Source organism: Pteropus medius, unplaced genomic scaffold (genome assembly GCF_902729225.1).
Source record: "Pteropus medius unplaced genomic scaffold, Ma_sr-lr_union100, whole genome shotgun sequence".
In the NCBI taxonomy this organism is placed as follows: Eukaryota; Metazoa; Chordata; class Mammalia; order Chiroptera; family Pteropodidae; genus Pteropus; species Pteropus medius.
The window spans coordinates 4,174,867-4,201,713 of record NW_024356249.1 but is presented as its reverse complement, the minus strand read 5'-3'; the positions used below and the strand labels follow the sequence as shown (position 1 = coordinate 4,201,713).

General features: G+C 37.5%; 1 protein-coding gene and 1 long non-coding RNA gene across 5 annotated transcripts in view; one reads left to right on the top strand and one right to left on the bottom strand.

Moving 5' to 3' along the window:
• Positions 1-3,301, top strand: part of LOC120601240 (uncharacterized) — a 95,419-nt gene extending 92,118 nt beyond the window's left edge. For both annotated transcript variants that reach the window (XR_005652408.1, XR_005652407.1), the window contains one exon: positions 232-3,301. This is a non-coding gene — a long non-coding RNA (uncharacterized LOC120601240). The remainder of the gene's footprint in view (positions 1-231) is intronic.
• Positions 1-26,847, bottom strand: part of PTN (pleiotrophin) — a 91,964-nt gene that overhangs the window by 9,756 nt on the left and 55,361 nt on the right. For 2 of the 3 annotated variants that reach the window (XM_039861035.1, XM_039861037.1), the window contains exons 2-4: positions 9,266-9,381; positions 8,207-8,380; positions 7,202-7,363 (exon numbers count right to left, since the gene is read on the bottom strand). In XM_039861035.1, the coding sequence (XP_039716969.1) occupies positions 7,202-7,363; positions 8,207-8,380; positions 9,266-9,380 (451 nt within the window). In that variant the 5' untranslated portion in view covers position 9,381. Of the gene's footprint in view, positions 1-7,201; positions 7,364-8,206; positions 8,381-9,265; positions 9,382-11,878; positions 11,898-26,847 lie in introns of those variants that run through there. The other variant, XM_039861036.1, reaches the window with a different exon arrangement.

Here is a 26,847-nt window from a genome sequence, read left to right as displayed (position 1 = left end):
ATTAGATTTCACACACTCTCGTTTTTGTGTATCTTTCAGAGAGCCCTCATTAGTTGTAGAGGTGCAGAATACATGTGAGTTTGTTGTTATTTTTCATGTGTCCCTAAGAATTTGAAATACACGTCATTTTAATATGTGACTTTGGTACTGTGTCATATGGCATTTTATGCTTGTTAATGGTTTCGCAAATGCTCACTAATCCTTTCCCTCATTTCCACTCTTGTCTTCCAGATTTCAAGCAAATGAGCTACGTCCCCTGCACACACACCCCGACATGATTCTTGGACCCCATGCACCCAACACTCTGTCTACAGCAGCAGCTACAGCAGCAGCAAAGATTAAACCCGAAGAGATCCCCCACACTTCTCTACAATTTTTAGACAGCAGCCTTCACTGACTATTCTTATGCATCTGGGTGAAGATTTGAAAATCATGTTTTTCTATTTTCTGTAGAATGAAAACAATTTCCGAAGGCCTCCCAAGAGCGATCACTGTGAGTGCGTTAACCTCTGGCCAACAGTTCTGGGCCTTGTCCCCTGGGTGCCTGACTTGGAGGACACTGGAAACATTTTTACCTGATTCGTGCACTTCGGATCTCTGACGAGCTCTTCTACAAATATTATTTGCTCCTCCAGAAAGAGCCTTTATTTTTTTTTTTATTTCCTCTGCCCGTGTGCCCTGAGCAACAATAGCGCCGCATGTTTTGATTTCCCTGTGGGTTCCCAGAGGCTTTGCATCGGTGCAAAGCTGGCTGCAGCCACTGCGTATGTGCGAAGCGTCTCTACCGGCAGTGCCTGTTACCAGGACAGCGGTGCCTCGGATCCTTGTGAAGCACCAGAGTCGCCGTGAATCTCACAGCGGAGAAGAAGTGATCCTGAATCCATTCCAGGGTCCAGCCTGGGAGGCCGCTGCATGTAGTGAGTGCTTCGCACCGCTATGTCTTACTCTCAGGAATGCAACCCCTTTAAGGGACTCTCCCTTGAGAAATGTAGTGCTAAATGTTATCGTGGGCTTTGATGCAATTATTACACAAAGACCAGCTTGAGCCAAAAGTTATCTGACGTGATAAATCGCCTCAAACATGCTCATATGAATACTTTAGGATGACCACAGAAACAAAAACCAAAATTATTAATTTTTTAAAGAATACTCAATGAGCAGGGAGCATTGCTTGGGAAGCATTATTATTGTCTGACTTCAAGTTCAAACCTGAACTCTCACTGGCTGGGTGAGCTTATACTAGCTGCAGTCTTAATGTACTTTTTTTTACAAAATATGAACAAAACTCCTTGAGGCTGCTGTGGGGATTAAGCAAGACCGTGCATGCTAAGGACATAGCATAATGTCTGTCACATCACAAATAATAAATAGGAATGACGTTTACGATGTTTAAGAAATGCTGATGACAATAGATACGACAAAGCAGAAATTCTCAATCCATCTCGACCCAGGAAAAGTTAGAAGAGAGAAATGCAAAAACTTTGGAGGCGGGGGGTGTCCCTTAACCCAATAACTAATTAGTATGAACATTGTTCTATTATGCAGCCTTCCTCAATACTAATTATTATATAGCTGTTTTGTGTGTGCCCAGCTAATGAGCCTCTGAGCGTGGAATCTGCCAAGGGAGATGAAAGCAGACACACAGTGCGGAGTAAACCACACAAATATTTATAGTTCCTGGTTCTCACATCTGTCCTGGCAATTAGGATTAAAAATTCTTTAATAAGGTTGGGATTAAAATACCCAATAAATCTTCCAGGTGAGTGCGCTGTGCTTTAAGAGTGATTTCTCTGTACGTTTTTGCAGCCGATGGATAAGTCGATGATATGTCCCAGTGAGCCAGACCAAGACTACTTAATTGGACACATTCATTCATTCATTCATTCAAGTCAATGCTATTCATTGAGTTCCTCTCATGAACTAGAGAGACTAGTAGTAACTTAGAAAGGCGAGTGAGATGTGGCTCCTGTACTCAAGAGATTCAGTGTCCCAGAGACAAATATGCACTCCCTACGGACTAAAGAATGTCCTCTTATCAGACGTGTGAGCCCTCCCTGCAACCTGATGCTTGAGAAGGGAAGTCTGGTAAGTTTTAACACTGATCTCTTTTCTAGTTCTTGAATAACGCAGGCTCATTTTGGCCTCAGAGACTTTGAACGTCCCCTCGTTTCACTGAAACCATTAATCTGGCGAGCTCCTTCTCCATCTTCAAGACCAAGTTCAAAAGTTACGTCTCAAAGAAGCTTTGCCTGCTTTCTCTAACTTAGCACCGTCCCACTACCCCTAACCCAGCCACTCTGGCATTTGGCTCTTTAGTTTTTAAGACAATTTACTCTGACATGTAGTTATCATTTTAATTATTGATTGATTCTGTCACTATTGTTTATTCACTACCACCAAAGAACAGAGCAGTAAGAGAGAAAGAAATCTGTCTAGTGTTACTAGCATCGAACACACTGCCTGCTCCAATGCAGGCTCCTCGAAGATTTTAAAAATAAATGAATGAATTAGAAACAAAGCCAAAGGACCATATGCTTCTCTCTTGCACAGCATTTGTCATTCTGTGCCGTACCTTGGGATTCGTCCTTCTGTTTCTCCTCCTGCATTATAGGTCTAGCTAGGTCTTTAATTTATCCCTGGCGCCAACATTAGCAGATAGCACTCACACAGTAAATGTTTGCTGAATGAAGAGGGTAGGTTTTACAGAATGAAATGGATGAAGTATAGAAGAGGGAATACTTTACAGGTTTCTAGAACCACAGGTACAGAGAAATGGACATAGAAGAAATCACAGCTCATTCAGCCATCCCTGGGAGTTTGGTGTGGCTGGGGCACAGTAGATGGGACAGTGTCTGGAGCGAGGATCAGGCAAGAGCCAAATCAGCTGATGCCTGAGAAGCGTGTCTTGCTAAGGAGCCAGGATCTGATTCTGTCGCTGATGAAAAGCCACCATAACAGAGGAAGTTTAGGAAGAATAAGTGGGTCTGAAATCCATTACCTTTCTTAGATAAGAAACTGAGATCACTGTGTCCAATAGACACAGGGGTAGGGGTTGTGCATCAAGCTGGAGACCCGGAGTCAGACTAACTTGCGATTAAGTCCTGGCCCCTCTGCTTATTAGCTGTGTTAGCTACCTTACACTAGGTCTCTCTAAGCCTCAGTTTTCCCATATGTAAAATTGGCAACGATAATAGTAGCCATTTCAGAGGTTTTGTGACAATTCAATGACACCATGTATGAATAATGTACTGAATTATAATCAAAACATACTAGGCTCTCAATAAATATTAATTATACTTACTATTATTGTGATTATCACACTTTTATTTTTGTTGTTGTTGGAAATGTGTTGAGGGAAATACCCATCTCAAGAAATTCATGTGGCAGGAAGGAAATCCTCTTAAAAATAGTGCATATCTATCAAGCATTTTTACTGATAGTACTTCATTTCATCTTTACAGCAGTGCTATGAGGTAGGTATTCATTGCAGATTCCAGTTTACAGAAGACATAATGGATATCATTCTAATAGGAAATGATTAGAATTAGTTTTTCTCACTTCATATACAGTATCATGGATATGAAGTAAAATACAGATGTTCACATAGACCAGTGGAACAGAATAGAGAATAGAGAATCCAGAAATAAACCCACACCCATATGGTCAATTAATCTATGACAAAGGAGGCAGGAACATACAGTGGGGCAAAGACAGTCTCTTCAATAAATGGTGTTGGGAAAACTGAACAGACGCATGCAAAAGAATGAAACTAGATTGCTTTCTTCCACCATATACGAGAATAAACTCAGGATGGATTAACGATGCCAAGTAAAATAAAATAAAATACAGATGTTCAAAGATTTCCACAAGAATAAAAATCGAAACCTTGAGACCAAACTGAATAAGAATGCTTCCCACTGAAGGCAAAGAGCAAAACTCCCACGAGGTACCCCTGGCCGCCTCTCTCTGGTCAAACACAAGGGCAGCAGCTATCGACCCGCCTCCCTCCCATTCCGGGGTCTCGGTGGGGAGGGAGCCCCAGCCACGCAGTGGGATTCTGCCCCCTTCACCTCTCCCGGCAGAAGTCTCTTAGCCCGGCAAAGCTCATCCACAGAGCATTGCCATGCTCATTCTTAAAGGATGTCAGAGCCCGGAAAACAGGAAAAAAAAAAAAAAAGTTGGGGAACTTTTCTTTATCTTTAAAAGAACTAACAAAAGAAGCTATTTAGAGGGGAGAGAATTGAGAATGCTGGGAATATCACTTTGCTGACCCTTTTTTCTATTTAATAATCAGCTGCCCAATGCTGTGTCCCACACACAGCTGAGTCTTGCACTTAAACGGTTGACGTTCTTTTGATCTTTAAAGATCAAAATTGCCAAACCTTAAAAAGGGCTAGGCAACTGGCTAGCCCTAGTTTTGCAGTAAGATTGCAAAACTTTTAAAAATCGCTGGGAAGAAATAAAAGGAATTACGGTTATCGTGAGCAGGAAAATTTAACAAGGGTCTGGTAACAGCAGAGCATGAACTGGTGGACAGGTCTGCAGTTGGGATTTACACTGTTCCCTGAGCCACCTGTCACACAGACATCTGTCCATGGGCACCTGCTTCTGACTATACCAGTAACCATTTGAGAATACCTTTCTGCCAGGCCGACATCATGCCATGCTGTCCTGTTGGTATCAAAAGGAGTTTCACAATATCCCTTATTGATGTAAAAAGTAATGACTTACCCTTTTCTTTTCAACAATAACTCAAGATTCTAGAATGTTCCAAGATGATTATTAGGACATGTCACCTGTGGCACTTAGGGAACTCTCAGCTCACCTAGGGGTCTTCTGCACAAGCCCTGACTCAGCATCAGCTGAGATTCTGAATTCTGGTGACAACTACCAGAAGCCGGCTTCCCTGGGCCACTCCGGCCCCTGCAGACAGGACTGCCCGCAGGACAGGGCCATGGGTCTCTATCCTGGCGATCCTGGCTGGCCCGGTCATCTTCGAACTCTACAGTGAGCTCGTCCTCCATGGGGATCACTAAGAAACACCTGTGGCTTGGAGAAGAGTTATTTGCTCTCTGAAGGGTTCTCTGCTCCGAAATTTGATACAGATCTGTCAGCAGACAGACCTGCGTTCCCACCTTCTCTGCTTGCTCACAGGTCAATTATACCTGAAGACGGGGGAAAAAATTACCTATGGATCCAAAGAGGAGAGACCTAACTCTCTCCACAGTGGGGTATGTAAGCATCCCCAATATAATAGCTCTCCATGCAATAGCCTCAATGCTTCATCGATCCCACCAGGAGGGAGGGCGAGGTCTAATAGTATACTCTAGCACAGGCCAGCATCCCCTGCACAGTTCCTGGCAGACTGCTCCCTAGATACCAACTCAAGACCCTTTGGCTTCTTTTCTCTTATTTATAGGTAGTTTGGAAAGTTAAAGACACATTTTCCTGAGTCCCTGCAGGAGGATGTTATACGTGACCTAGTTTCCATAAAGCAGGCACACTTAAACGAGTCTTAGAGGTAGAAATGAATAACTAATAAAAAGGGCCAGGTTTGGAGAGATTTGGATACTCCAGCAAGAAAGGAGATGGGAGTGTCTGATTTTGCAGAACGGGGGATGGCCTCAGTGGTGGAGGAGTTTCACTGTTCAGTTCTTAGCATTCTGTGTGCCGAGCAGGGGGTGATCTCAGCGGGAGGGGTTTTGCTACATCCGCAATTTGCAGTGTGATTAGACATTTCTCTCGGACCTGTTGCCTTTTTCTACATTATTCTTGGAAATGTGGCATTCAGGCCAGAGCCTCTGGCCCTCCTGGAAATTCTGTGAGCTATGTAACAACACCCTTGAATAAATCCTTAACTTATTAAAGTAAATTAACCCCCCCGCCCCCAAAACACAAGGTCTTATTAATGACCTTAATACTTATTATGGGCTTCATGTTCATTTTTCTGAGTTTCTCCTTTTAATTAATCTGGCCAGTATGAGTTCTCAGGCCCATTTTAGAGGTCAAATCTGAGCAGAGGCCAAGGAGATATTTTAATTTAGAGTTTGCTGAGGCCGTTGTATTTATTTGCTAGGGCTGCCATACACCGTACCACGGAGTGGGGGCTTAAATAATTATTTTCTCACAATTTCTGGAGGCTAGATCAAGGTGCTGGCAGGGTGATTTCTTCTGAGGCCTCTCTCCTTGGTTTGCGGGTGGCTGTCTTTTCCCTATGTTTTCACCTGGTCTTCCCTCTGTTTGTCCTGATCGCCTCTTATATGCCAGTCATATTGAATTAGGGCCACCCATATAACCTCATTTAACTTTCATTACCTCTTTAAAGGCTCTGTCTCCAAATACAGTCAGATTCTGAGGTACTGAAGGTTAGGACTTCGATATTTAAATTTGGAGATGGAGAACATAATTCAGCCATAACACCCATGAGATAAAAGAGTTTAATACTTCTTCATCTTCCCTCAGCTGGGATTCTACTTGTATAAAACCATGGCCATGATACTATGATGGTTTACTTTCTCCAGCATAGGCAGAGTCTGTCTGACTTTCTGGAAATGAATAGAAAGATAGCTCTACATAATTTAGAAATTCCATGATAAGTGTAGTTGTAAGCTAATCTTAGTAATATATATATTTATGTAAGCTAATCTTACTAAAATATATATATGTATATATGTGTGTATAGATATGTGTGTATGTGTGTGTGTGTGTGTGTGTGTGTGTGTGTATATACATATTTATAGGCTACGAAAGAAGTATAATAAATACAGAACCTATTGAGTTATGTCGTGAAAAAAGGAAAAATATAAAATAATTTAGCTGATTTTATGAAAACTCTATATGTTGGAAAATCCAGGAGAGACTTGATTTTAAATTTTCTGCCCCACGATCTTCACAGTGTGTTCATACGTGTCAGGATGTAGTTCCAGCTTAGGGCTTGGAATGTATAGTCACCATACAACTTTCTTAATTGACCTGTTAGGCTGAGCTGGTTTCTTTGTGCTAGAAGGCTGTTCCAATTCCTTCCATCCATGCAGAGGACTTCAATTTGAACCCATCAATCACCTACTGAAAAGGACTTGTGAGATGCTCAATATAAGGAAGGGGGGAAGCTCTTTCAATCCTTTTCTTAAGGTAATTTACCTAAGACTTAAGCCCATCAACGCATTCATATTAGAATTGTCGTGTAAGGGTGGGTAGCTACCTTGAGGCTTGGGCTTAGTCAGCTTCCCACAGGGCTTGGAGATGGTGACCGTCTTCTGGCAGTCAGCGTTGTGGAGGGCTCGCTTCAGACTCCCAGTTCTGGTCTTCAGGGCGGTATTGAGGTCACATTCTCCCCAGGCCTGGAACTGGTATTTGCATTCCGCTAAAAGGCAGGGTGGGACCAAACGGAAATCTTTGAGAGATCTTATTGTAGTGCTGTGAAAAGAAAGATCTACTTTTGTTTTTAATTTTTTTGTGTGTGTTGAGATCATTGTAGATACGCATGCAGTTCTAAGAAATAATATAGAGAGATCCCATACACAATAAATAGCAATAACTACAGAACAAGATATCAATTCCCTCAATCGATATCTTGCATAACTGTACAGACAGGTGGCACAACCAGGAAATTGACATGGATACATTCCACCGAACTTATTCAGGTGTTACCAGTTTTACATAGTCGTGTGTGTGTGTGTGTGTGTGTGTGTGTGTGTGTGTGTGTGTGTTTGTGCATTTAGTTCTATGTGACTTCATCTTATGTGCAGACACAAGTAAACACCGTCACCACTATGACACAGAACAGTTACAACCAAGGGTCCTTGGGTTATCCTTTTACAGTTCTAGCTTATCCATCTTCCTTCCTTCCCATCTCCTTAAAACCCTTGGCAACCACTATTCTATTCTCCAACTGACAATTCTGTCATCTTAAGATATGAATGGAATCAAACAGAATGCAACCTTTTGAGGTTGGCTTTTTCCACTCAGCATAATTTCCTATGGCACCTCCTCAAAGTTATAACGAAATGAAGTTGACCAAAGGACTTTATTTGAGGACTTGCTGTAGTGCCAAAGTTGAGAAACCCTGGGGTTAGGTAAGATGTCTGGTTATCGTGCACCTGACAAAATAAATGGTAGTCAACATCAGAAAAACCTTGGGTAGAAGAAAGCAAGAATGATCTCAGATGGAAGGTTAACTCAACAGGACCACCACGGTGGGACTCACCTCCGAATTGCTTTTTCCAGTTGCAGGGGATCTTACATCTCTGGGTCTTCATGGTCTGCTTGCACTCAGCTCCAGTCCTGGTGCCCTCCCGGGTGCCCAGCCCACAGTCCCCGCTGGTGGGCACACACACACTCCACTGCCATTCTCCACAGTCGGACTTCTTCACTTTTTTCTCTAGAGCGAAAAATAATCAACATCCAAAACACTCTTTAACTCCTAGATATAACCAAGTTCATTCCCGTGTGCCTTAATTATGGAGACTGTGCTTTTCACCTCTGTTTTCCGTGTCCAATAAGTAGTAGGAACTTGATAGGTGTTAGCTGAACCATTGAACGAATGAATGACCAAGAGAAGGAAGACTGAGCAAGGAGCTAGAACTAATATTAATGTAACTCTTATTATGTGCCAGAGACTGTGCTCAATGATTTACTGACATCTCTTTTCCTAAGCAAACATTTCTGTAAAAGAGAAGATGGTCAGAAACAGTTAAACCTAAGAAATGAGAAAACATTCTGCTAGAAGTAACGACTGTCAGATTAGCTTTTCAATGCAAGTCGATGTTCCTTTCTGTCTTATAGATGGAATAGCATAATATCAATGTGGTGGGTCACAGAGTAAACAGGCTTCCAGCTCCACACACTATTGAAGGCATTGGGAGTTACAGAAAAGGTGCTTTATCCTTTCTGAGCTTCGGTTTCCTTTTTTATTCACATGAGATAAAACAAAAATTTCTCGAAGGACACTTTTGAAGAGCGAGGCAACATAAGTAAAACACCCGATTGCTGGTCAGTGTTCTGTACTTAGTAGCTGCTAACGTGCTACTTGTCTATAATGATCATAAGAGATCATTATCTATATTTCAGGACTTACAATGGGGGGAAATGAGAGGGAATATCATTTAGGTCCCTCTAAATACTTGGAAGAAAGGAAAAAGGAAGGGAGAGAGGGAGGGAGGGAGGAAGGAGGGAGGGAGGGAGAGAGGAAAGGCAAAAATTAGGTAGTCGGCTTAGATGGACATCGATCAGTGAAGAGTCCCGCCTTCATAACCCTACTGCTTACCCGGTTTCTCTTTCTTCCCAGCTTCAGCAGTGTCCACAGCTGCCAAAATGAAAATGAATGCCAAGAAGGCGGCTGCAAATTTTCGACGCTGCTGCAGGTACTGTTGGGACTGCATCCTAGGAATAAACAGAGAAACAGAAGAACGTAGTGTCAGCCTAAGTCAGAGAGGAAGGCTCATTGAACAACTTGATGGAGGGCTCCATTTTCCATGTCTGGGATACTAGATTTTCGAAAGATTTATATCAGTTATCTTGGGCAGAATTCTCTCTTTTCTCTCCAACACTCACTGAAATATGTGCTCTTCTGCAATCTGTCATGTATTCACTGACAAAATCCAACGGTTCTCTTTACACACAGCCATTTTCTAAGTATGACTCAAGAATTACGGAAGCAAGAGTTTTGATGGCATGTGTTTGAGCAGACTCCTACAGGTAATCTTGCTGATAGTGATACTCGGTAATGTCAATAACTATGGTCGTCTTCATAAGTCCTGACAGTTCCTAGAAATGACCACCTGTGGATAATTTGAATGGAGACAATGAATGGATTATGTGTACAAGTATATATTAGCTGTTATGTCTAGACTGACGTCAGTATCGAAGAACATCTCTGATTTTTTTTTTATCATTTCCCATGACTGTAATTATCTTATCATCACTGTTCTATTATTCATTGGTCCGCCAAAGAGTGAAGCACGAAACAGAAGTAGAAATAGCATACCTTTGCTATACATCAAACACACAAAATCACATGTGCTGAAAATCTCTAAACTCCAGGATGTAATTCTAGGAAGAATTTATACTTTCATAATTTAAAATTCTCCACATTTGACATGAATCAAAATCTCAGAATAACATTAGAATAATTCCCAAGACCCAGGACAATCCAAGTCCTGGTAGCTGCACCAAACCAGTGGCTACAGCAACTTACCTAGCAGAATTTATCTCCATCTGGTGAGTTCTTGGTGTTTTAAATAAAACGACAGTAATGACTTACGTCATTAGCTCTGGAGATTTTTTTTCCAGAAGTGGTAATAGATTAGTTTAGATGATTTTATATTCTCTCGAGTGTGAACAACAAAACCTCTCTTTCATATATATATATATATATATACGCTCTTTTATATATATATATATATATATATATATATATATATACACATACACATATGATTGAGACCATTCTGTTCTGCGTATTGTTTTTCTCATTCAAAAATAACTATGAAATAATAACCCTGTCAGTGAATTTGTCTCCCTTTCTGTGACATCGGAAATGCTATCCTTTGTTAATATTTTTTTTTAATTGATGATTTTGGATTCTATTGTATGGATGAAGCATAATTCATTTACTAATTAAATTTAATATTTTGGTCATCTGTTTTTTTCATCGAATCATAAGTCCTAATTAGCTGCTCACCATCTCCTACACTTCCTAAAACCTAATATTGGGTGCTTTGTTCTTCCTCCTAATGCTAAATGTTTATACTCTACTTTGCTGATGGTCACACAGGAAAGTTCCTATTGATACAGTGACTCTTCCTGTGTCATTCATGGGGTAGGAATGAGATGAGAAGCCAGTCCTATCTTCTCAAGAGTTGAGTTGTTGGCAAGTCAACTCTTGGTTGGCAAGTCTTCTCAGAGTTGAGTACCCTGGTGTATCTATACTACCATACTTTTTAAAATCATATATTTAAATATGATTTACAATTATTAGGTGTAAAGTGAACCAAAGTAGAGACTTTCTGTTTTTTTTTTCTCCAAAATTGTCCGACAACCTTCTCTCAGAGACCAATCACTTTGGAGGCAGACACTTTTCACTAAAGTTTTCTTAAAGGGTATGGTAACTTTTATATTTAGTACCTTTAAATTTTAATGTACTTCTTTCCAAGTTAGAACTTGCCTTCATGTTTAACAACGTCCCATGCATACCTGAAGTATTTAGATTATGAATTAGATTAATGTGAGAATTCAGACATTCCCAGTGAGAAAGCACAGCTCTTGAGAGAACTTTCTGACCAGACCATGGGGTGATCCTTGTAGAGTCTGGTGACACATACAGCAGGAAGAAGGGTCAGGAGCACTTTGGAGCCCACTGAAGAAACACAGCCAATTGGCAGAAATAGAAAGAACTCTTTCTTCCACAAATCACACACACACACACACACACACACACACACACACACACACACACACGATGTATTAATAGAAAGATGCTATCACTGGCTAATTTTTCATCTCAGTATTTCTTTTCTAGTCTTACATTGCTAAGCTTTTATTGTATAATGATTTTCAAAAAGCTTTCTCATAGTAAGTTCAACTCACTTAATTTCAAGGGAAAAAAATCTCACATAAGCCAGAATTTCCTAGCCATAAAATATTGTTGAGTCATAGAGTGGCCTCTTAAAGACGTTATCTTAACCAGAGGAAGGAAGGAGGGAGCCCAGAGGAAGGAAGGAGGGAGACAAACTGGGATGAGACTCGGAGTGTTAGCAGAATGGAAATGCACTCTATCTGCTTCTGATATTAATCCAGAACAATTTGGAATCTAAAAAGTGGGTAAATGGTGAATTTCAGCTTTTAGATGTTTTAAGGAAAAGTGCGCACAGGGAGTCACCTGTGTAAAATATCTGATCAGCAATATGGTTGAGTTGGATAGCATCTTACTTCTCAGCCTCTTCTCCCCATCCTTACGTTTTGCTTGCCATTCTGCTTAAGCCTATATTTTGAGAGCTTAGATTTTCCTGGGTAGAGAAAATGAATAAAGGTTATTTGAAAGAAGAGAGTCAGGGGTTTTGAAAAGGCATGATGAAAATTATCCAAAACTTCAAGAGTGTCCAAACAATACCCGATGAGCATGTTGGTGCCTTGTCGTTGTAGTATACACTTGAGTAATTAGTATGTGTGTAGATAACAGTTCCCCTTGCTGGTGGAATTTGCATAGTTGATTGTGTATTTGTCCTTAGCATCAATCAAGTAAAGGCAAAATCTCTCTCTGTACACAGCATCCATTTACCTGGTTTTATATTTTTAACCCTGCCTGCTCTCCAACAGAGATATTAAGAAAAAGGTCAGGATCATGACTTATTTTTCGCACTGAGGATTTAGGCTAGCTACGTTGACCTAGTTCTTTTGCATAATTTACTTATTTTCACTCCCTCCTCCTGCCATCTTCCGTTGTACTTGCACTGACAGATTTAATTTCATAGAATTTAACAGTGAAGTGGAAGATTATCACAGATAGGTGCTGGTGTCTGGGAACTACTGTTGAGAAATCTCAATCACTAATAAGTCAGACGCTCAAAGATAAAAGGAGAATAAAGCTAAAGAAACCAATTTGGATGAAAGGTGTTAATTTACTAAATCCTGATCTCTTTCTTCTCTAGAGAGATAGCTGATTAGAAAGAAAAGAGAGCTCCCTTTTTCCTTCAGCATTTTAATAAGATCTAGACGTTTTAAAGCCGATTAACATCTGGTGTAAACAGAAGACACGGATGCTGGGACCTGTCCCTTAGTGATGAGTTTGGAAGGACAAACATGGAATTTGGAGGCAGAAACTTTGGCTCAAACTTCAGCTCCACCATCTAATTTTTAGAATGTTCTTGGGCAAATCACGAAACCATTTGAACCTCTGTTTTGACATCTGCAAAGTGGGAGTGATTATAGCAACTACTTGACAAGGTTGTCATAAAAATGCAAAACGTAGACACAGTGCTCACTCAGAATATTAAGAAATATTTTATTAGTTGCTGAATAAAGTTAATTCACCCCCTACACTCACTTATTATAAGGAAGTCCTTTTGATTTACCTTTTTAAAATTAATTGAGGTATAATTGACATATAACATTGTATCAGCTTCAGGTATACAACATAATGATTCAATATTCGCATTCGTTGAAAAATAATAGTACGTCTTTAATCGAGAAATAACAAGCATTACACTTCGAGCTATCTAGTACTAAGCAAAAACAAGAGACAGAAGAAATAGAGGGTGGGAGAGAGAGAGAGAGAGAGAAAACAAAGAAAGATAACTTAATTCATGTTAACGAAAGACTTGTTCTGCCTTATCAGGACACAAATTCTTTCTGCCTTTTGACTTCCTGCAAGGCTAAAATAAACTCAAAGACCTTCATCCCACTATTTCCTTGGAGTTTATGAATGTCAAGAGGCTTCGTGTTGAGAATTATGAAACATATCAATGAAATTTAACTCGTGTGAAATTAAAAAAAAATCTCACTTTGCAACTGTATTTTATACCCCTTGGGTCGAGAAACCATTCCACCTCCTTCTTTTTATTTCAGAGACAGGGTCCCAGCCCATAGTTGCCACTCAGTAAAATTTAACTAGTGAAAAATATCACTGAAATATGTCATCCAATGGAAGAATTAATAATCCCGCCAAAATGATGTCTCAGTCCTTTGTCTCTGCCATGAGAAATGAAATTTACTGAAGAGGCTGGGCTGAAAACGACAACCAGAATCTCAAGCAGAGTCATACACACAAGAGTGATCAGTGAATGTTTTGTAATGCTTCTGCATCATATATTACATATCACTAGACCTTTCTAGATATTTTGTGATCTCCTTGCCTAAATTCCTGTGAAATAGTAATTTTTTACCTTTTTATTGTAAAATAAAACATGACTTACATAAAACCACACAAGGCAATTATACAGCTTAGTGAATTATTACAAGATAAATTATTTTTCGAGTCGCATCTGAAGGCTTTATATGTTCCCAGTTCCAATTATAGCTGTATCACTCCCAAAGTAACTTATATAGTAATTACTTCTTTGCATTTCTTAAGGATTTTATTCAAATGTACTTCCCTAGACACGTCTAATTTTAAAAACTGACATGTCTTTTAAGTTGCTTTTATTATATAGGCTTGTCTTCCATCCTTTCTTTTTCTTGCCTTTTACTTCTTACAAAAACCAGGCCATTTAATCAGTAGAATCTCACATTCTGGATTTTGACGATTACAAATTCACGGTGAATTCAATTCCTCTGTTCAGCTGCAATTCGGCAGCTGGATGCAGAGATTTATTCACACCCAGGTGCTATCCCTTTGGCAAGACTGTAAATGGCATTTTGTTCTTTCACCAGGAGCTACATAATACATTTGGGTTTTGCTTTTTTGTGATGTTAACAGCCATTGGTACTCATTTATTGTCGATGAGATATTATAGACAGAATGTTTTATCTCCCCACTCCCCCAATCGAAATCATACGTTGAAACCCTGCCCCTCTCCACATGATGGTACTGGGAGATGGGGCCTTTGAGACGTGATGGGGATCAGATGAGGTCAGGAGGGTGCAGTCCTCATGAATGGGATCAGTGTCCTGATAAAGGTCCCAAGAGAGATGGCTTCCTGTCTCTGCTTCCTGCCATGTGAGGATACAATGACAAGTTGGCAGTCTGTAACCCAAAAGCGGGTTCTCACTGGATCACGACAGTCCTGGACCTCCAGCCTCCAGAAGTGTGAGAAATGGATTTCTGTCATTCACAAGCCACCCAGTCTGTGGCGTTTTTGTGACAGCAGCCTGAGCTGGTAAAGACATGAGGGTCACAACTGTCAGTTTGTTCTCTGTACCTATGGGTCTGTTTCCGTTTTGTTTGTTCATTCGTTAATCGAAAGATTTAACAAATTATTTTAAAAAGACACTGGGGTCACGAAATGGTGATATTCACTTATTACTTGAGATAATTTCATAAAGAGATATTTCTTCTCACTTATTATTTTGTTATCTTGTTTACAGTTCATAAAGAAACGTAGGCTCAAGCCTTAATTCTTTCCTTTTATTTATCTAATTTTCAAGATGATGAATTTGTTCCTTTATCATCATTAGAATATGGTCAGTTATTTTTTCTCTTGCATATTATTCTGAATTCATAAATTTATGCCTATTGGATGGATTTTTAGCTATCAGTTTTTTAAAATTTTTGTTGAAGCTCTAATTGTCCTGTCTTCGGCCAGTTAAGTGTCATTAAATTGGCTCCTGTATTCTTTTGACATGACCCTGATAATCTTTGATAACGTCCTTGCTCTCTGGTGTGCAAAGATCTTCCAGGTCTATCTGTACATTTTCTGCCCCAGATTTGAAATCAACCATTCTTTCAAGAAGCCTCGTTTGTTTTTGTGGTAAATGACCTTTCAAAACAAGAATGTGAGCACGTGAGTTGCTCAGCATTACTGAGTTGGTCTTTAGTCCAGGCCTTTTCTGTGAGCAGAGCTAGGAAAGCACATAGGGAATGACAGAATTAAATATTATAAAATTAATTATCAGATTTATTTATTCCACAAATAAAAGTCTCAGAATAACAATATTACTACTAAAATCACCAATTTGGATACAGTTAAAATTATTTTATTATGCTGTCTCTTTTTGCCCTCATTTTTATGATTGCTCCATATCTACGTCATCAGACATTTTAGTCATTCCATACGATGCCATCTCCCTTTTAATTCTCATTCATTTTCATTATTAAAGCAGCTGGATATTTAGTGTTGACCACCAGTCCTTAGGTTGCTATCTCTCCAGGCGTTTTGTTGGTCCAAAAGGATTCTCTAGTAAAATTCTTAGAAGAGCTTTTGGAAATATGATTACTTGAGTTCTTGAATGGTAACAGATTATCTAGCCAGCTCTTTCTTCCTTGAGGGTCCATTCTGCTGAATGTTAACATTCTTGACTTAACATTCTTGACTTACGGCTTCTTTCTTTAAGTATCCAAAATACGTGAAGTGTTACTTCACTGTGAAGTGTTACTGTTGGGAAGTTTAATAATAATCTAATTTTTCTATTCCTTATTAAGTAATGTATTATTTTTGCCGAGATGCCCAAAGGATCTTTCTTCTTCAAGGTGCAAAGATTTTCCTAACATATGACTTGGTCTTGTTCATTTGGGGTTGCTAAGGAAGGACTCTTAATATACAGCTTTAGACCATTTTATCTTTTCTTTTTTTTTATGCGAATGAGTTTTAGTATTAGTCCTATTACCGCTCTTTGGCTTTCTTCTTCAGGATCTCATATTCATTGTGAGCCAATTTTTCTTTGCCTATTGTCCCCATTTATAATTTTATTCAAATTCCTTTCATCTCTGTTATTTAAAAAAGTAAAATAGTGATTGCTTTTATCTTCTAATTATCTTAAGGTATTACTTGTGTTTATTCAATTTTGTGTTCCTGCTAGTTCTTAGTATTCATTTCTAAAATATTTTAATTTTTATAATTTGCATATGAGTTCTGTCACCTCATTCCTGCACTTATGATTTTTGTCATTTTATATTTTGTATCATTTCCTTGTTTTCTAACTCATTTTGAAACAGTACGTTACCAGTTTTTATTTTTCTGTTTCTTGAGTGTGTTCAGACATTGTTTTCACTGCTCTTGGGGATATTATTCTGCTTTTTATTCTCTTTATTTTCTCTTTTTAATAGTTACTTTATAAGATATTTGACTTCGACACATTTCTCTAGCTCATGTTTACAGCTGTTTTAGCTTCACAAAATTCCTTCTTCGCTTCTTTCCATAGAATAGTAAAACAGGAGAGCTATCTTTCTGAGGTTTCCTGGTTTTGTTTTCCTGTCCTTACTTTTAGTTGGACCTGCTCTTTCTTTAGTTTCTATCGTTGCTCTCCCAATCAACTTGGATTTTATTACCAGCTGTTTGTCCTCACTGTGGGTATGTATCTTGAATAAGAGTTGCGATGGGGTCAGCTTCTGTCCTCAGACTGGCTCACCATAATTTACAGTGAATGTGTATGGGCTGTTCTTGGGTTCTCCCATTGTGGGACCTGTCAGATGTTCTGTTGCTTCCATCTGCCTTCTTTTGTTCAGACACCTAGAGCATGCAGATCTGGTTATAGTGGTTTGCCCCTGCTCACTTTTATTTTGAGGTTTGTAGGAAAGAATCTGTCCTGAGTTTTGCTTTTAAACCTTATCCTTGGGTTTTAGTTTTGCTATTCTATCAAGCTGCCTATCTGTTTTTATGTGAGGACTTAGGAAGATTTTATGTGGAGATTCAGGAAGATATGCCCTTCCTCCCCAAACTGACACATTATTTCATTAAACATTTTGGGGACACCTACCTTATGCCAGTCATTCAGCTGTAGTCTCAGGATACAATAGTGACAAGTGATAAGATAGATGTTTTTACTTGTTCTCATTAAGCTTGCACTCCAATAAAGTGTACACTGACAAATAAGTAGCCAATTATAATTCACTATGCTCTGATAAGAACTACAAAATGTCATAAAGTATAAAGGAAGGGCAATTATTTTGCATTTCTCTTTCTTGATTGTGGATAAACTTAAGACAAGGATTCTGCAAAGACTTAACTATCCTGAAGTTCTCTATGAAGCAAAAACAAACAAACAACAGAACAAAACAAAATAAAAACACTTAGAGCTAGAAATTCTGTTATGGAACATTAACTATTAATCTTGTTTCTATAATTTTAGTCATAGAACAAAAATGCCTATCTTCTCTTACTTATCAATTATTTTAACTCAGTATAAGGAAAGTTGGTCAGCTTTCATTAGTCTGAAAGGTATTCATTTAGTTAAATATATTTATAGTACTTAATTAAAACAGGTCCTCACATATAGTTCTTTATAAATATTGATTTATGTTAATATTAACTGATATTTGTATTTTTATAGTGTATCCATCCACTCAATCATTCAAAAGCCATGTATGATACGTAAGAGTTGCATCCTTTTTCACATAAATTGTCTTAGGCAGTGGAGACAAGAAGTTGAACAAGGTCGATGGGATTGCCAACCCCACAATGCTTCCGTTTAGAGGGCAGGTTAGAACATAACATAGAAACGTATAGACAACGAATAAATTTAAAAATAAAATTTAAAATAGCGGTAAATTTTGTAAAAAAAAAAAAAAAAGATGATGTGATGAAGAATGACTCGAAGAGGAAGGACTCTTTAGGTAGTATGCTTACAATGGCTTCTTCCGCACGACTGAGAAAGAGCTAGTGAAATACGATTATCTCTTACTGATAAATATTTTGTATCAGAAGCCCCCAATGATCACTTTTCCTCATTCATTACTGTGTTCTGAGATGAGATGGTCTTACTCTTGCCTTTAAGCTTTTCTAGTTCTTCAGGAATTCATTAATCAGCCACCCGCTTCTCCTGACTGACCTGTTCTCTCTACTTTACAACAATGTCTGAACCCGAGGTTTGACCAACAGACAATTTCTCACTCCTATCTGCTCACTGGTAAACAACTCAGTCGAACCTGCAATCTTGCCTAAGCTTATAAATCTGTGTTAATATCTAATGTCATATTTTAAAAATAACCCAACAAAAAGAAATGTTTACCTTTCCCAAGAAAAATAACGGTCATCGTTTATTTAATTTAAACATGATATCGCAGGGTGCCCTTGATTCATGTTTTCTGACCTGGTAATACAGCAGGAAATTCATTTTGACTAAAAGCATGTAGCCTTTTCACCTCTGCCCCCTATTAATATTTACAAGATGTAGGTTTCTTGAAAATTGCTTTCTACTTCAAATTCGTCTCTAAATACACAAAGGAAAAAATAATTCAACCAGAGCAGGTATTCAATGGAGATGGATTTGATTTCTCTTTATAAAATGACTGTGATGTGAAGGTCTGTTTATTCAATTTTTTTTTTTTTTTTGGAGCCAAATGAGTTCCAAGGGACTCGAATTGGTTATATTATTCCTTTACTGCTTATATTTCTTACAATCAAAAGTAACTGGAGATGGACTTTAAGAACTTTAGAATTTTCTGGTTTCCTTTTAATGCTTTTTATATTTATCTACTGCAACTTGATACAGAGGAATAAGAAAGGGTTTGAGAGCAAATCGGACCTGAGTTAGAATCCCAACTCTAGCTATGTAATGAAGCAAGCCATTCAGTTTCTCTGAAATTTATTTTCCTTAGCTGTAGCCATGGATATAAAGTCTGCCTGTCCCACAATGGTTTGAGATTAGAAATTACGGAAAGTAAGCAACACAGTACCTGGCACATGGCAGACCCACAACATCCCCTCTCAGTAAGCTTTCTTAACTTACACTGCAATCCCCTTACCCTTTCATCTTGACCTGTATGTACTAAAACTACCAACTGACATTTTGGATGGAATTTTCCTATACTGAAATGCAAAACATCGAATTTTCACTGTGCAAAAATGGCAACCCAATCTCCCTGTCACAGATTATTGTGCTATCTTGAATTCACCTTCCTTCCACCTTGCTTGTTTCCTTCTACTCTCTAGCATATCTCAGAATCTTTCTTCCTTACAGAAATCCCTTTCACTTTATCCTCTTGCACCTTCTAAGGTCTAGTACAAGGATTTCACCTTCAATGAAGCCTTTGCTGAGACAATATTGTCTTTATCTTTGATGCCCACTGGACTGTACCCATTCCCTAGACACTGGTCATTCACACTCCTGAATGTACAAATGGCATATTATCGACTCTATAAACAGACAGCATATAAAACTAGAAAAAATGACACGAGCCTTCTAGGACATTATTTTTAGTAGCCATCACTTTTTTAGGCCCTTTTGATTTTTTGTCTTTCATTACCAGTACTAGCAGTCGACTCTTTTACAGAGCTATTTCTTCCTCGAAATAACAAAAACAAATAAGAACATACATTGCAACGCACAAAGCAAGTTGAGACGGACAAAGCTGTCCTGAACGGCAGACGCCAAATAGTCAAGGACGGTTCCTACGTTTCCTTACAGTTATCTGACTGGCTCCCATACACCACCCAGGAAGTAAATCCTCATATGAGAAAAACTATGAGCAACACAAGCTGTGGACCCTTTGTGGTCCTGTTGGAATGACTGACCTTTAGAATATCCTCTTCATGCCGAAGTGCTATCAAAAGCCTTTGGCACAATAGTCTAATTTTCAGTGTGCACATTGTGATTGTGATTGTGGATGTGTGTATATATATAATAGTGTGTGTGTGTGTGTGTCTTGCACACAAACACTTATACACATCGTCAGTAATCCATAAGTCCTTTAAGGGCCAGAATAACATCTTTTTGTTATTATGTTTATTTATATGATTTAGAATAGTGTTCGACACACAGATATCACTTACACATTTGTTAAATCAGTGAATAAAATAAAAAATAGGAAAAAAAATAGCCTTGTATCCAGTACAATAACTGACCATGGCATTAAAATAGCATCCACTTCACATGTCTATGTTCCCTCATCTGGCTTTATTTTTTTCCTTAGCACAAATCAATGCTGGATGTATCACAGCTTTATCTTTATTGTCTTTCCCAAGATGGCAGGTCCTGGTCATTGAAATCAGATTGAAGACCAGGGGTAGGAGCATATAGAAATGTAAAAAGACATCCTAGGAGATCCACTGAGCTCTGGAGGTTATCTGCAATAGTAACTCAAATACATTTCGATTATTGTTTTTAACAGCTAAAGAGCTTCGATTTTTGAGGAGCTTTTTTTTAATTTAAGTCAATTTTCCACACTTTGCTTATGAAATGCAGAGTAGTGTTGGAGATAGTTTTTTTTTTAAGTTTCCCAAGACAGTAGGTGAGTTAGGCAAATCTGCCATTTTTATTTTATCTTTCTACTTTATAAACTTATTTAATTATTATGGTGATTTCTTCTATCTCCAATCACATTTTGTTACTGAATATACTAGAAACCTCATTTTCACATATCTGCTTATGTGGTCCCTTCTGCCTGAACTTCCTTTTCTTCCTTCCTTTATTTACTTAGAAGATTTCAACTATAGGTCAACTTCATATTCATTTCTGTATCATATTCATTTCTCATATTCCATGCCCAGCACAGTCCCAGCTCTTAGTAGGCGTTCTCAATATTGGTAAATATAGGCGTCTAAGGAAAACAGTCTCAATTATCACACTTCTCCAGCAAGTGCCACCATGCCTTAAAAAGGTCTTGGCCTGAAAGTTCCCTGTTTTTGAGACACCGAGTTATACAAAATTAAATGAATGCCCTCCTTTGTCAGTCTAGTCGATATGCACTTAGTTGAAATCAAAGATGAAGCACGGCTGAAGTCGCTTCTGTGCTGTGCGTGGGGAGCACCTCAGGTGATGCACACAAATGCCTGAGACAAAGTTTTTCCAACGCTTAACAAGGCCAAAGTGAAGGACCGATTTAGCAAATGACTCCATTATAAACATAATACCTACTTATGAGAGACTTTAGAATCTAAGGCAATGATCAAACCATTTGGGAAGAAATTAATGCGAGGATTATATGACTTGAAGAAGAGTTAGTGAAAAGAAAGAAAGAAATGTGATCTGTAAATAAGAAAAAATAAAATTACTAAATCCTCCATAGGAACAAATATATTTCAATGAAATGTAAGAGAGAAGAGGGAAGGCCTTTGGCTGCCTGTTGAACAAACATGGTTAAAACCATAAGTTACCCGCAAGGGGCAGCCACCATACTCAACAGTTCATCCAGGTATACTTTGTATAGTACTTTAGTTACTCTCTTGGTTCTGTTATTATTTTTTATCAGTTTTGTGGATGTCTTAGTTACTTCGGTTCATTTTGGGGTATTTTTTATTATAAAAATACTATTCTTGGGAATCAAGAACAAACACTAAGACTCAAAAACTTCATATATACATGTAAAATTTTTTCTCTGATTTCTATTAGAAAAACAAAGCTGAGCTCAAGCAGCGATTTGGAGAGCACTGGTGTTTTCCCCAGAGTCAGTTGCATCAAGGGCTGCTGCCAGGTACCTGAGAAGGTGTGTTGAAATCCACCCACCTGCCCCACCCTCTCTCAGCTTCAGCTAGAACGTCTCCTCTTTAACTGCTTTCCTTTGTGGTGCCCTTGTAAGATTTAATTTGTCTAAAAAGAAAAATAAGTTTAAAAGTCACTGGTCTAGCCAGTCTCAAAGTCTAGCCAATAAGGGATATGACGATGATACAAAACAATACTTGTTTAACCAGGCAAATGTCTTGGGTACAGTGATGTCAATATAAAATATATTTTGGGTATGCAAAATGCCTTCCTTGTGGTAGCAAAAATAGGAATTTTACCAGTGTATATTTCAACTGTTCCATACTTTACAATAAAGTTTGACATGATTTGATCTTAAGTCTAACAAATACGATTATGACTATAATTATGAAAAAATATAAAAATATCCTACAGCGCTTAATAAAATATTTTTAATACTGTGGAAGGAGAAGAAGCTTTCGAGTCAGCATGATTTCCTCCACATCGGTTTTCATCACTCATATCTGTGATCTGGGCAACACAGTCAACCTCTTTGATTGTCAGTATTCTCCTCTATAGAAAGTTTTATTACGTCAGCTCAAAATTTGTTTGAAGATTACAGTGAGATAACAGATACAAAATGCTTGGCATCTTGTCAGGAGCATATTAGGTGCTCCATCAGTGGTAGTGCTTGGAGGAAGGTAATGGAGGCGGAAGAGGGTACATCTTCTTCAAAGAATATCAGCGGCAGCTTCATAAAGAGGGTGACAATACAAAGTTTTATGAAGGCGTGGAGTCTGATAAGTAAGTTTGGAATAGAAAGCATTCCCAACGGAAGAGATGGAATAAGCCAAAGTTTCGAGTGAGAAATCAAGAGACTAATTTAAAGTAAATAGTTCCATTTAGTAGTAAAAGAAGAAAATGTGGTATAAACCTGAACTAGGCAAGGCAGGCAAGGCTTCGAAATCATAATTACCATCGGTGAATATTTGGTGACCACCTACTATATACAAGATAATAGACTAGTTTATAAGGGAGATACAGATGTGAATTATATTTGATCTCATGAACCCTACAAGATTATAAACCCATGAGAAAGACCACAACAATGAGAGTCTACACCATATTTTTATGTGAGATAAACGTGCTGTAACTAAAAGCAGCAGTATTTATGATAAAAGAGGAATATCTAATATTCCTTCCAAAATCTCTCCTGTGAAATTAAAAGGACACTTCTCAATTTTTGTCAGTAAAAAAAAATCAAAAGAAATGTGCCTGTGTTGACAAACTAAATTAGTTTCTCAAAGCAAGAGTCAATAGTATTAATAAGTCATGGATAAATGCCCTGTGTTGACTGAAAACACAAATCCATACTCATTCACTGTAGCTCAGTAAGAAACCACATTTAAAAAGATATAGATCTCAACTTCAAAGAAAAAAAGGTATTTCTGTCAAGATAACTACTATATTTTAATATTCTTCTAAACAACTCACTACAGCTTTATTAACTACTGAGTTCAGATGGTATCTCTAATAACTGGTGGCTTTATTTGTTCAGATGAAGTAACTCAATTAAAAATATAATTAACAAAACAGCATGCAGATTTCCATGGTCACTAACATACTGCTAAGCAAATGAAGACTGTCACACATTATCATGTATTTGGGGAGAGGTAAAGAATAAATACCATATGGCTATGTGAGGTAGAGGCAGCACTGAGCACCCACTCAGAGAAGAAGCTCTCCCAGCTTTGCCACAAAGTCAAATACCTAATGAAAGTGCCCCACCTGGGAAGTGAGAATTTTAAAGAGGGATCTAAATTGTGACTTGGTCTGAGTGCAGACTGCTAAATTTGAACCAGAAAAAGAACTGATCATTACTTATTATGGCAAAGAAATCATGGAAAATCTTTACCTAATAAATCTCGATTGTATCTGAGAAGCTACACCAAGTTTCTTAGTTTAATACCTAGAATGACCAAAGAGCTTGTAAGGAATAAAATTCTATTCATAATTCAATGGAATTATCTAAAAAAAGCTACCAAAACTAATGAGCAAGTACAGTAATGTTGCAAGATACCAGATCAATATACAAATATCAATGATATAGCTATATATTTGCAAAATATGTGTTGGTCAAAGGCTTTTTGGAATACACAAAGAACATTTATAACCCAATAATAAGAAAATCCAAAGAAATATGGGCTAAAGAATTAAACAGCTTGCAAAGAAGATGCAAGAATGGCAAATTAGCACATGAAAAGTTGTTCAAGATTATTAGGAAAACCTCAGTGTGACATGACTACATACCCACTCAACTGATTAAAAGTTCGAGACCAACCACAGCAAGTGTTGGCAAAGGGGTAACTTTGACTCTTAACCTGCTGCTTGCCACCCACTCCGTAAATCATTTGGGCGGTTTCTCAAGAATTTAAACATACACCTATTATACAACCCAACTTCTCTAATTAGGCATTTTCCCAAGAGAAATGAAAAGTTAGGGCTACACAAAGACTTGTATACTAATATTAATAGTAGCTTGCTTTATTTATAACAGCTACAACTGAAAACAATTGAAATGTCCATTGACAGGTAAATTAATAAACTGTGGCATATATCCATACAGTATTATCTTACTAAATAGAAAAAAATTATCGATACATGCAACAACATCTATGAATTTCAAAATAATTGTGCTGTGTGAAGGAAGTTATTCAAAAAATAGTACATACTGTACAATTCTTTTAGGTAAAATTCTAGAAAATGCAAATTCACATAGTGACAAAAAAAACCAGATCAATGATTACTTGGATGTGGAATCTGGGGGCATAGGGAAGAATATGAGAGAAAGATTACAAAGGGGCATGAGGAAATTTTTGAAAGTGATGGGTATATTCATTATCTTGATTGTGATGATAGTTTCACAAGAATATACATAAATCAAAAGCCATCTAATGGACAGATTAAAAATGCTCTGTTTGCATTATATGAGTTAAACCCAATACAACTTTAAAACAGTGGCATCAAAGAACTAAGAAGCAAGACATAATCAAGAGAAACTGCAGTCAACAGAAATACATTCCAACAAGAAACAAAGGCTGGAATTACTGACAAGAACATTGTTGATATGATAAATGATATGAATGATTCCTGTGGGAAGCTGGAAACACCACAACATTAAATAGGGAATCTTTGCAGAAAAATGCAAACTGTGAAAAGGATGAAATGGACATTCTAGAACTGAAAAATACATATGAAATATTTGCTGGGTGGATTAATAGAAGATTAGATATAGCAGAAGAAAGAGTCATTGAATTTGAAAATAAGTCAATATAAATGCTCTAAACTTAAAAAACTGAGCAATAAATTATCTTTTTACAAAGTGAACAGTACCTAAGGGTCTTGTAGGGTAGTGTCAAACAATTGATCATACTCCATTAAAGGAGTCTCAAAAGTAAAGAAGGGAGAGAATGTAGCACCAAAAGGATGTGAAGAAATAATAATTGAGAACTTCTAAAATTTTATTAAAACATCAACCCACAAAACCAAGAAGCTCAGCAAGCCCCAAGCATGATAAATATAAAGAAAGCCTCATATAGGCACTCTTTTTCAAAGTGTTAACAACCAAATATAAAGAAACAAACAAAATTAAAAACCTCAAAACCTACTGAGAAGAGAGATACATTACACAGAGTAGAACAACAGTAAAAATGACTGATTATTTCCAATTTAGACAATGGAAGCCAAAAGACAGTAGAACAATGTCTGACTGAAGACAAAAATCACAAACTATAATTCAAAACTGAAGGCAAATAAATATATTCTCAGGTAAGAAACCTGAAAGAATTTGAAGCCAGCAAATTTTCTTTGCGATAAATTCTAAATGCAGTTATTCAGGCTGAAGGGAAATATTATATGGTTGTTTTACATTGTATATGGCTTTACATGTACTATATTATATGTAACATATGTAATCTATTGCTGTGTATTTCATATATATAATATGTAATATATTGCTATATACTTCATATATATAAATTCATATACATAACTCAGATCTATGGGATGGAATGAAAGGCACAAAAAATGGAAAATATGTGCACAATTATAAAACGCTAACCTATTATTTTTCTAATAATTTACTATTTAAAGTAAAAGCAATAAATTGTTATAGGGTGTATAGTACATGTAGAAGTAAAATATATGACAACGATGAAATGAAAATGGGGAAAATGGCATTCTTTTTTTTTGCATTTTACATAAAGCAGTGTAATGTTAATTTTAAACAGAGAGTTATGTGTCAACTATACACATAGCAATTCCTAGAGCAACCTCTAATAGAAATAATTCAAAGTTATAGCTGAAAAGGAGTGGAAAAATTAAAATAGAAAATTTTAATGAGGTTTGATTATCCCAAAATAATCACGAAAGGAGGGACAAAGGAACTAAGAAGAGATGGGATAAAAAGAAATAACAAGAAAGTGTGTTTATACCTAAACATATGAATAATTGTATTTAATGCAAATACACTAAACATTAATCAAAAAACACAGATTGACAAACTAGTAACAAGAAATACTGAACCATATGCTTGCTATCTACAAGAGGTATATTCTAAATATATACATATATTTTAAAAGGTTGAAAGTGAAAGGATGGGAAAGTTATTCCACAAAAGCAGTAATTATAAAAAAACTGGAGTGGATACAGTGGTATTAGTCAATGCAGACTTCCAGACAGGGAGAATTAACAAAACAAAGAGGGACATTTTTTAATTAGGAAAATATATATTAATCTAGAAGATAAAATAGGTTTACACATAAAATTTCAAAATACATGAATTAACCACTGACAGAA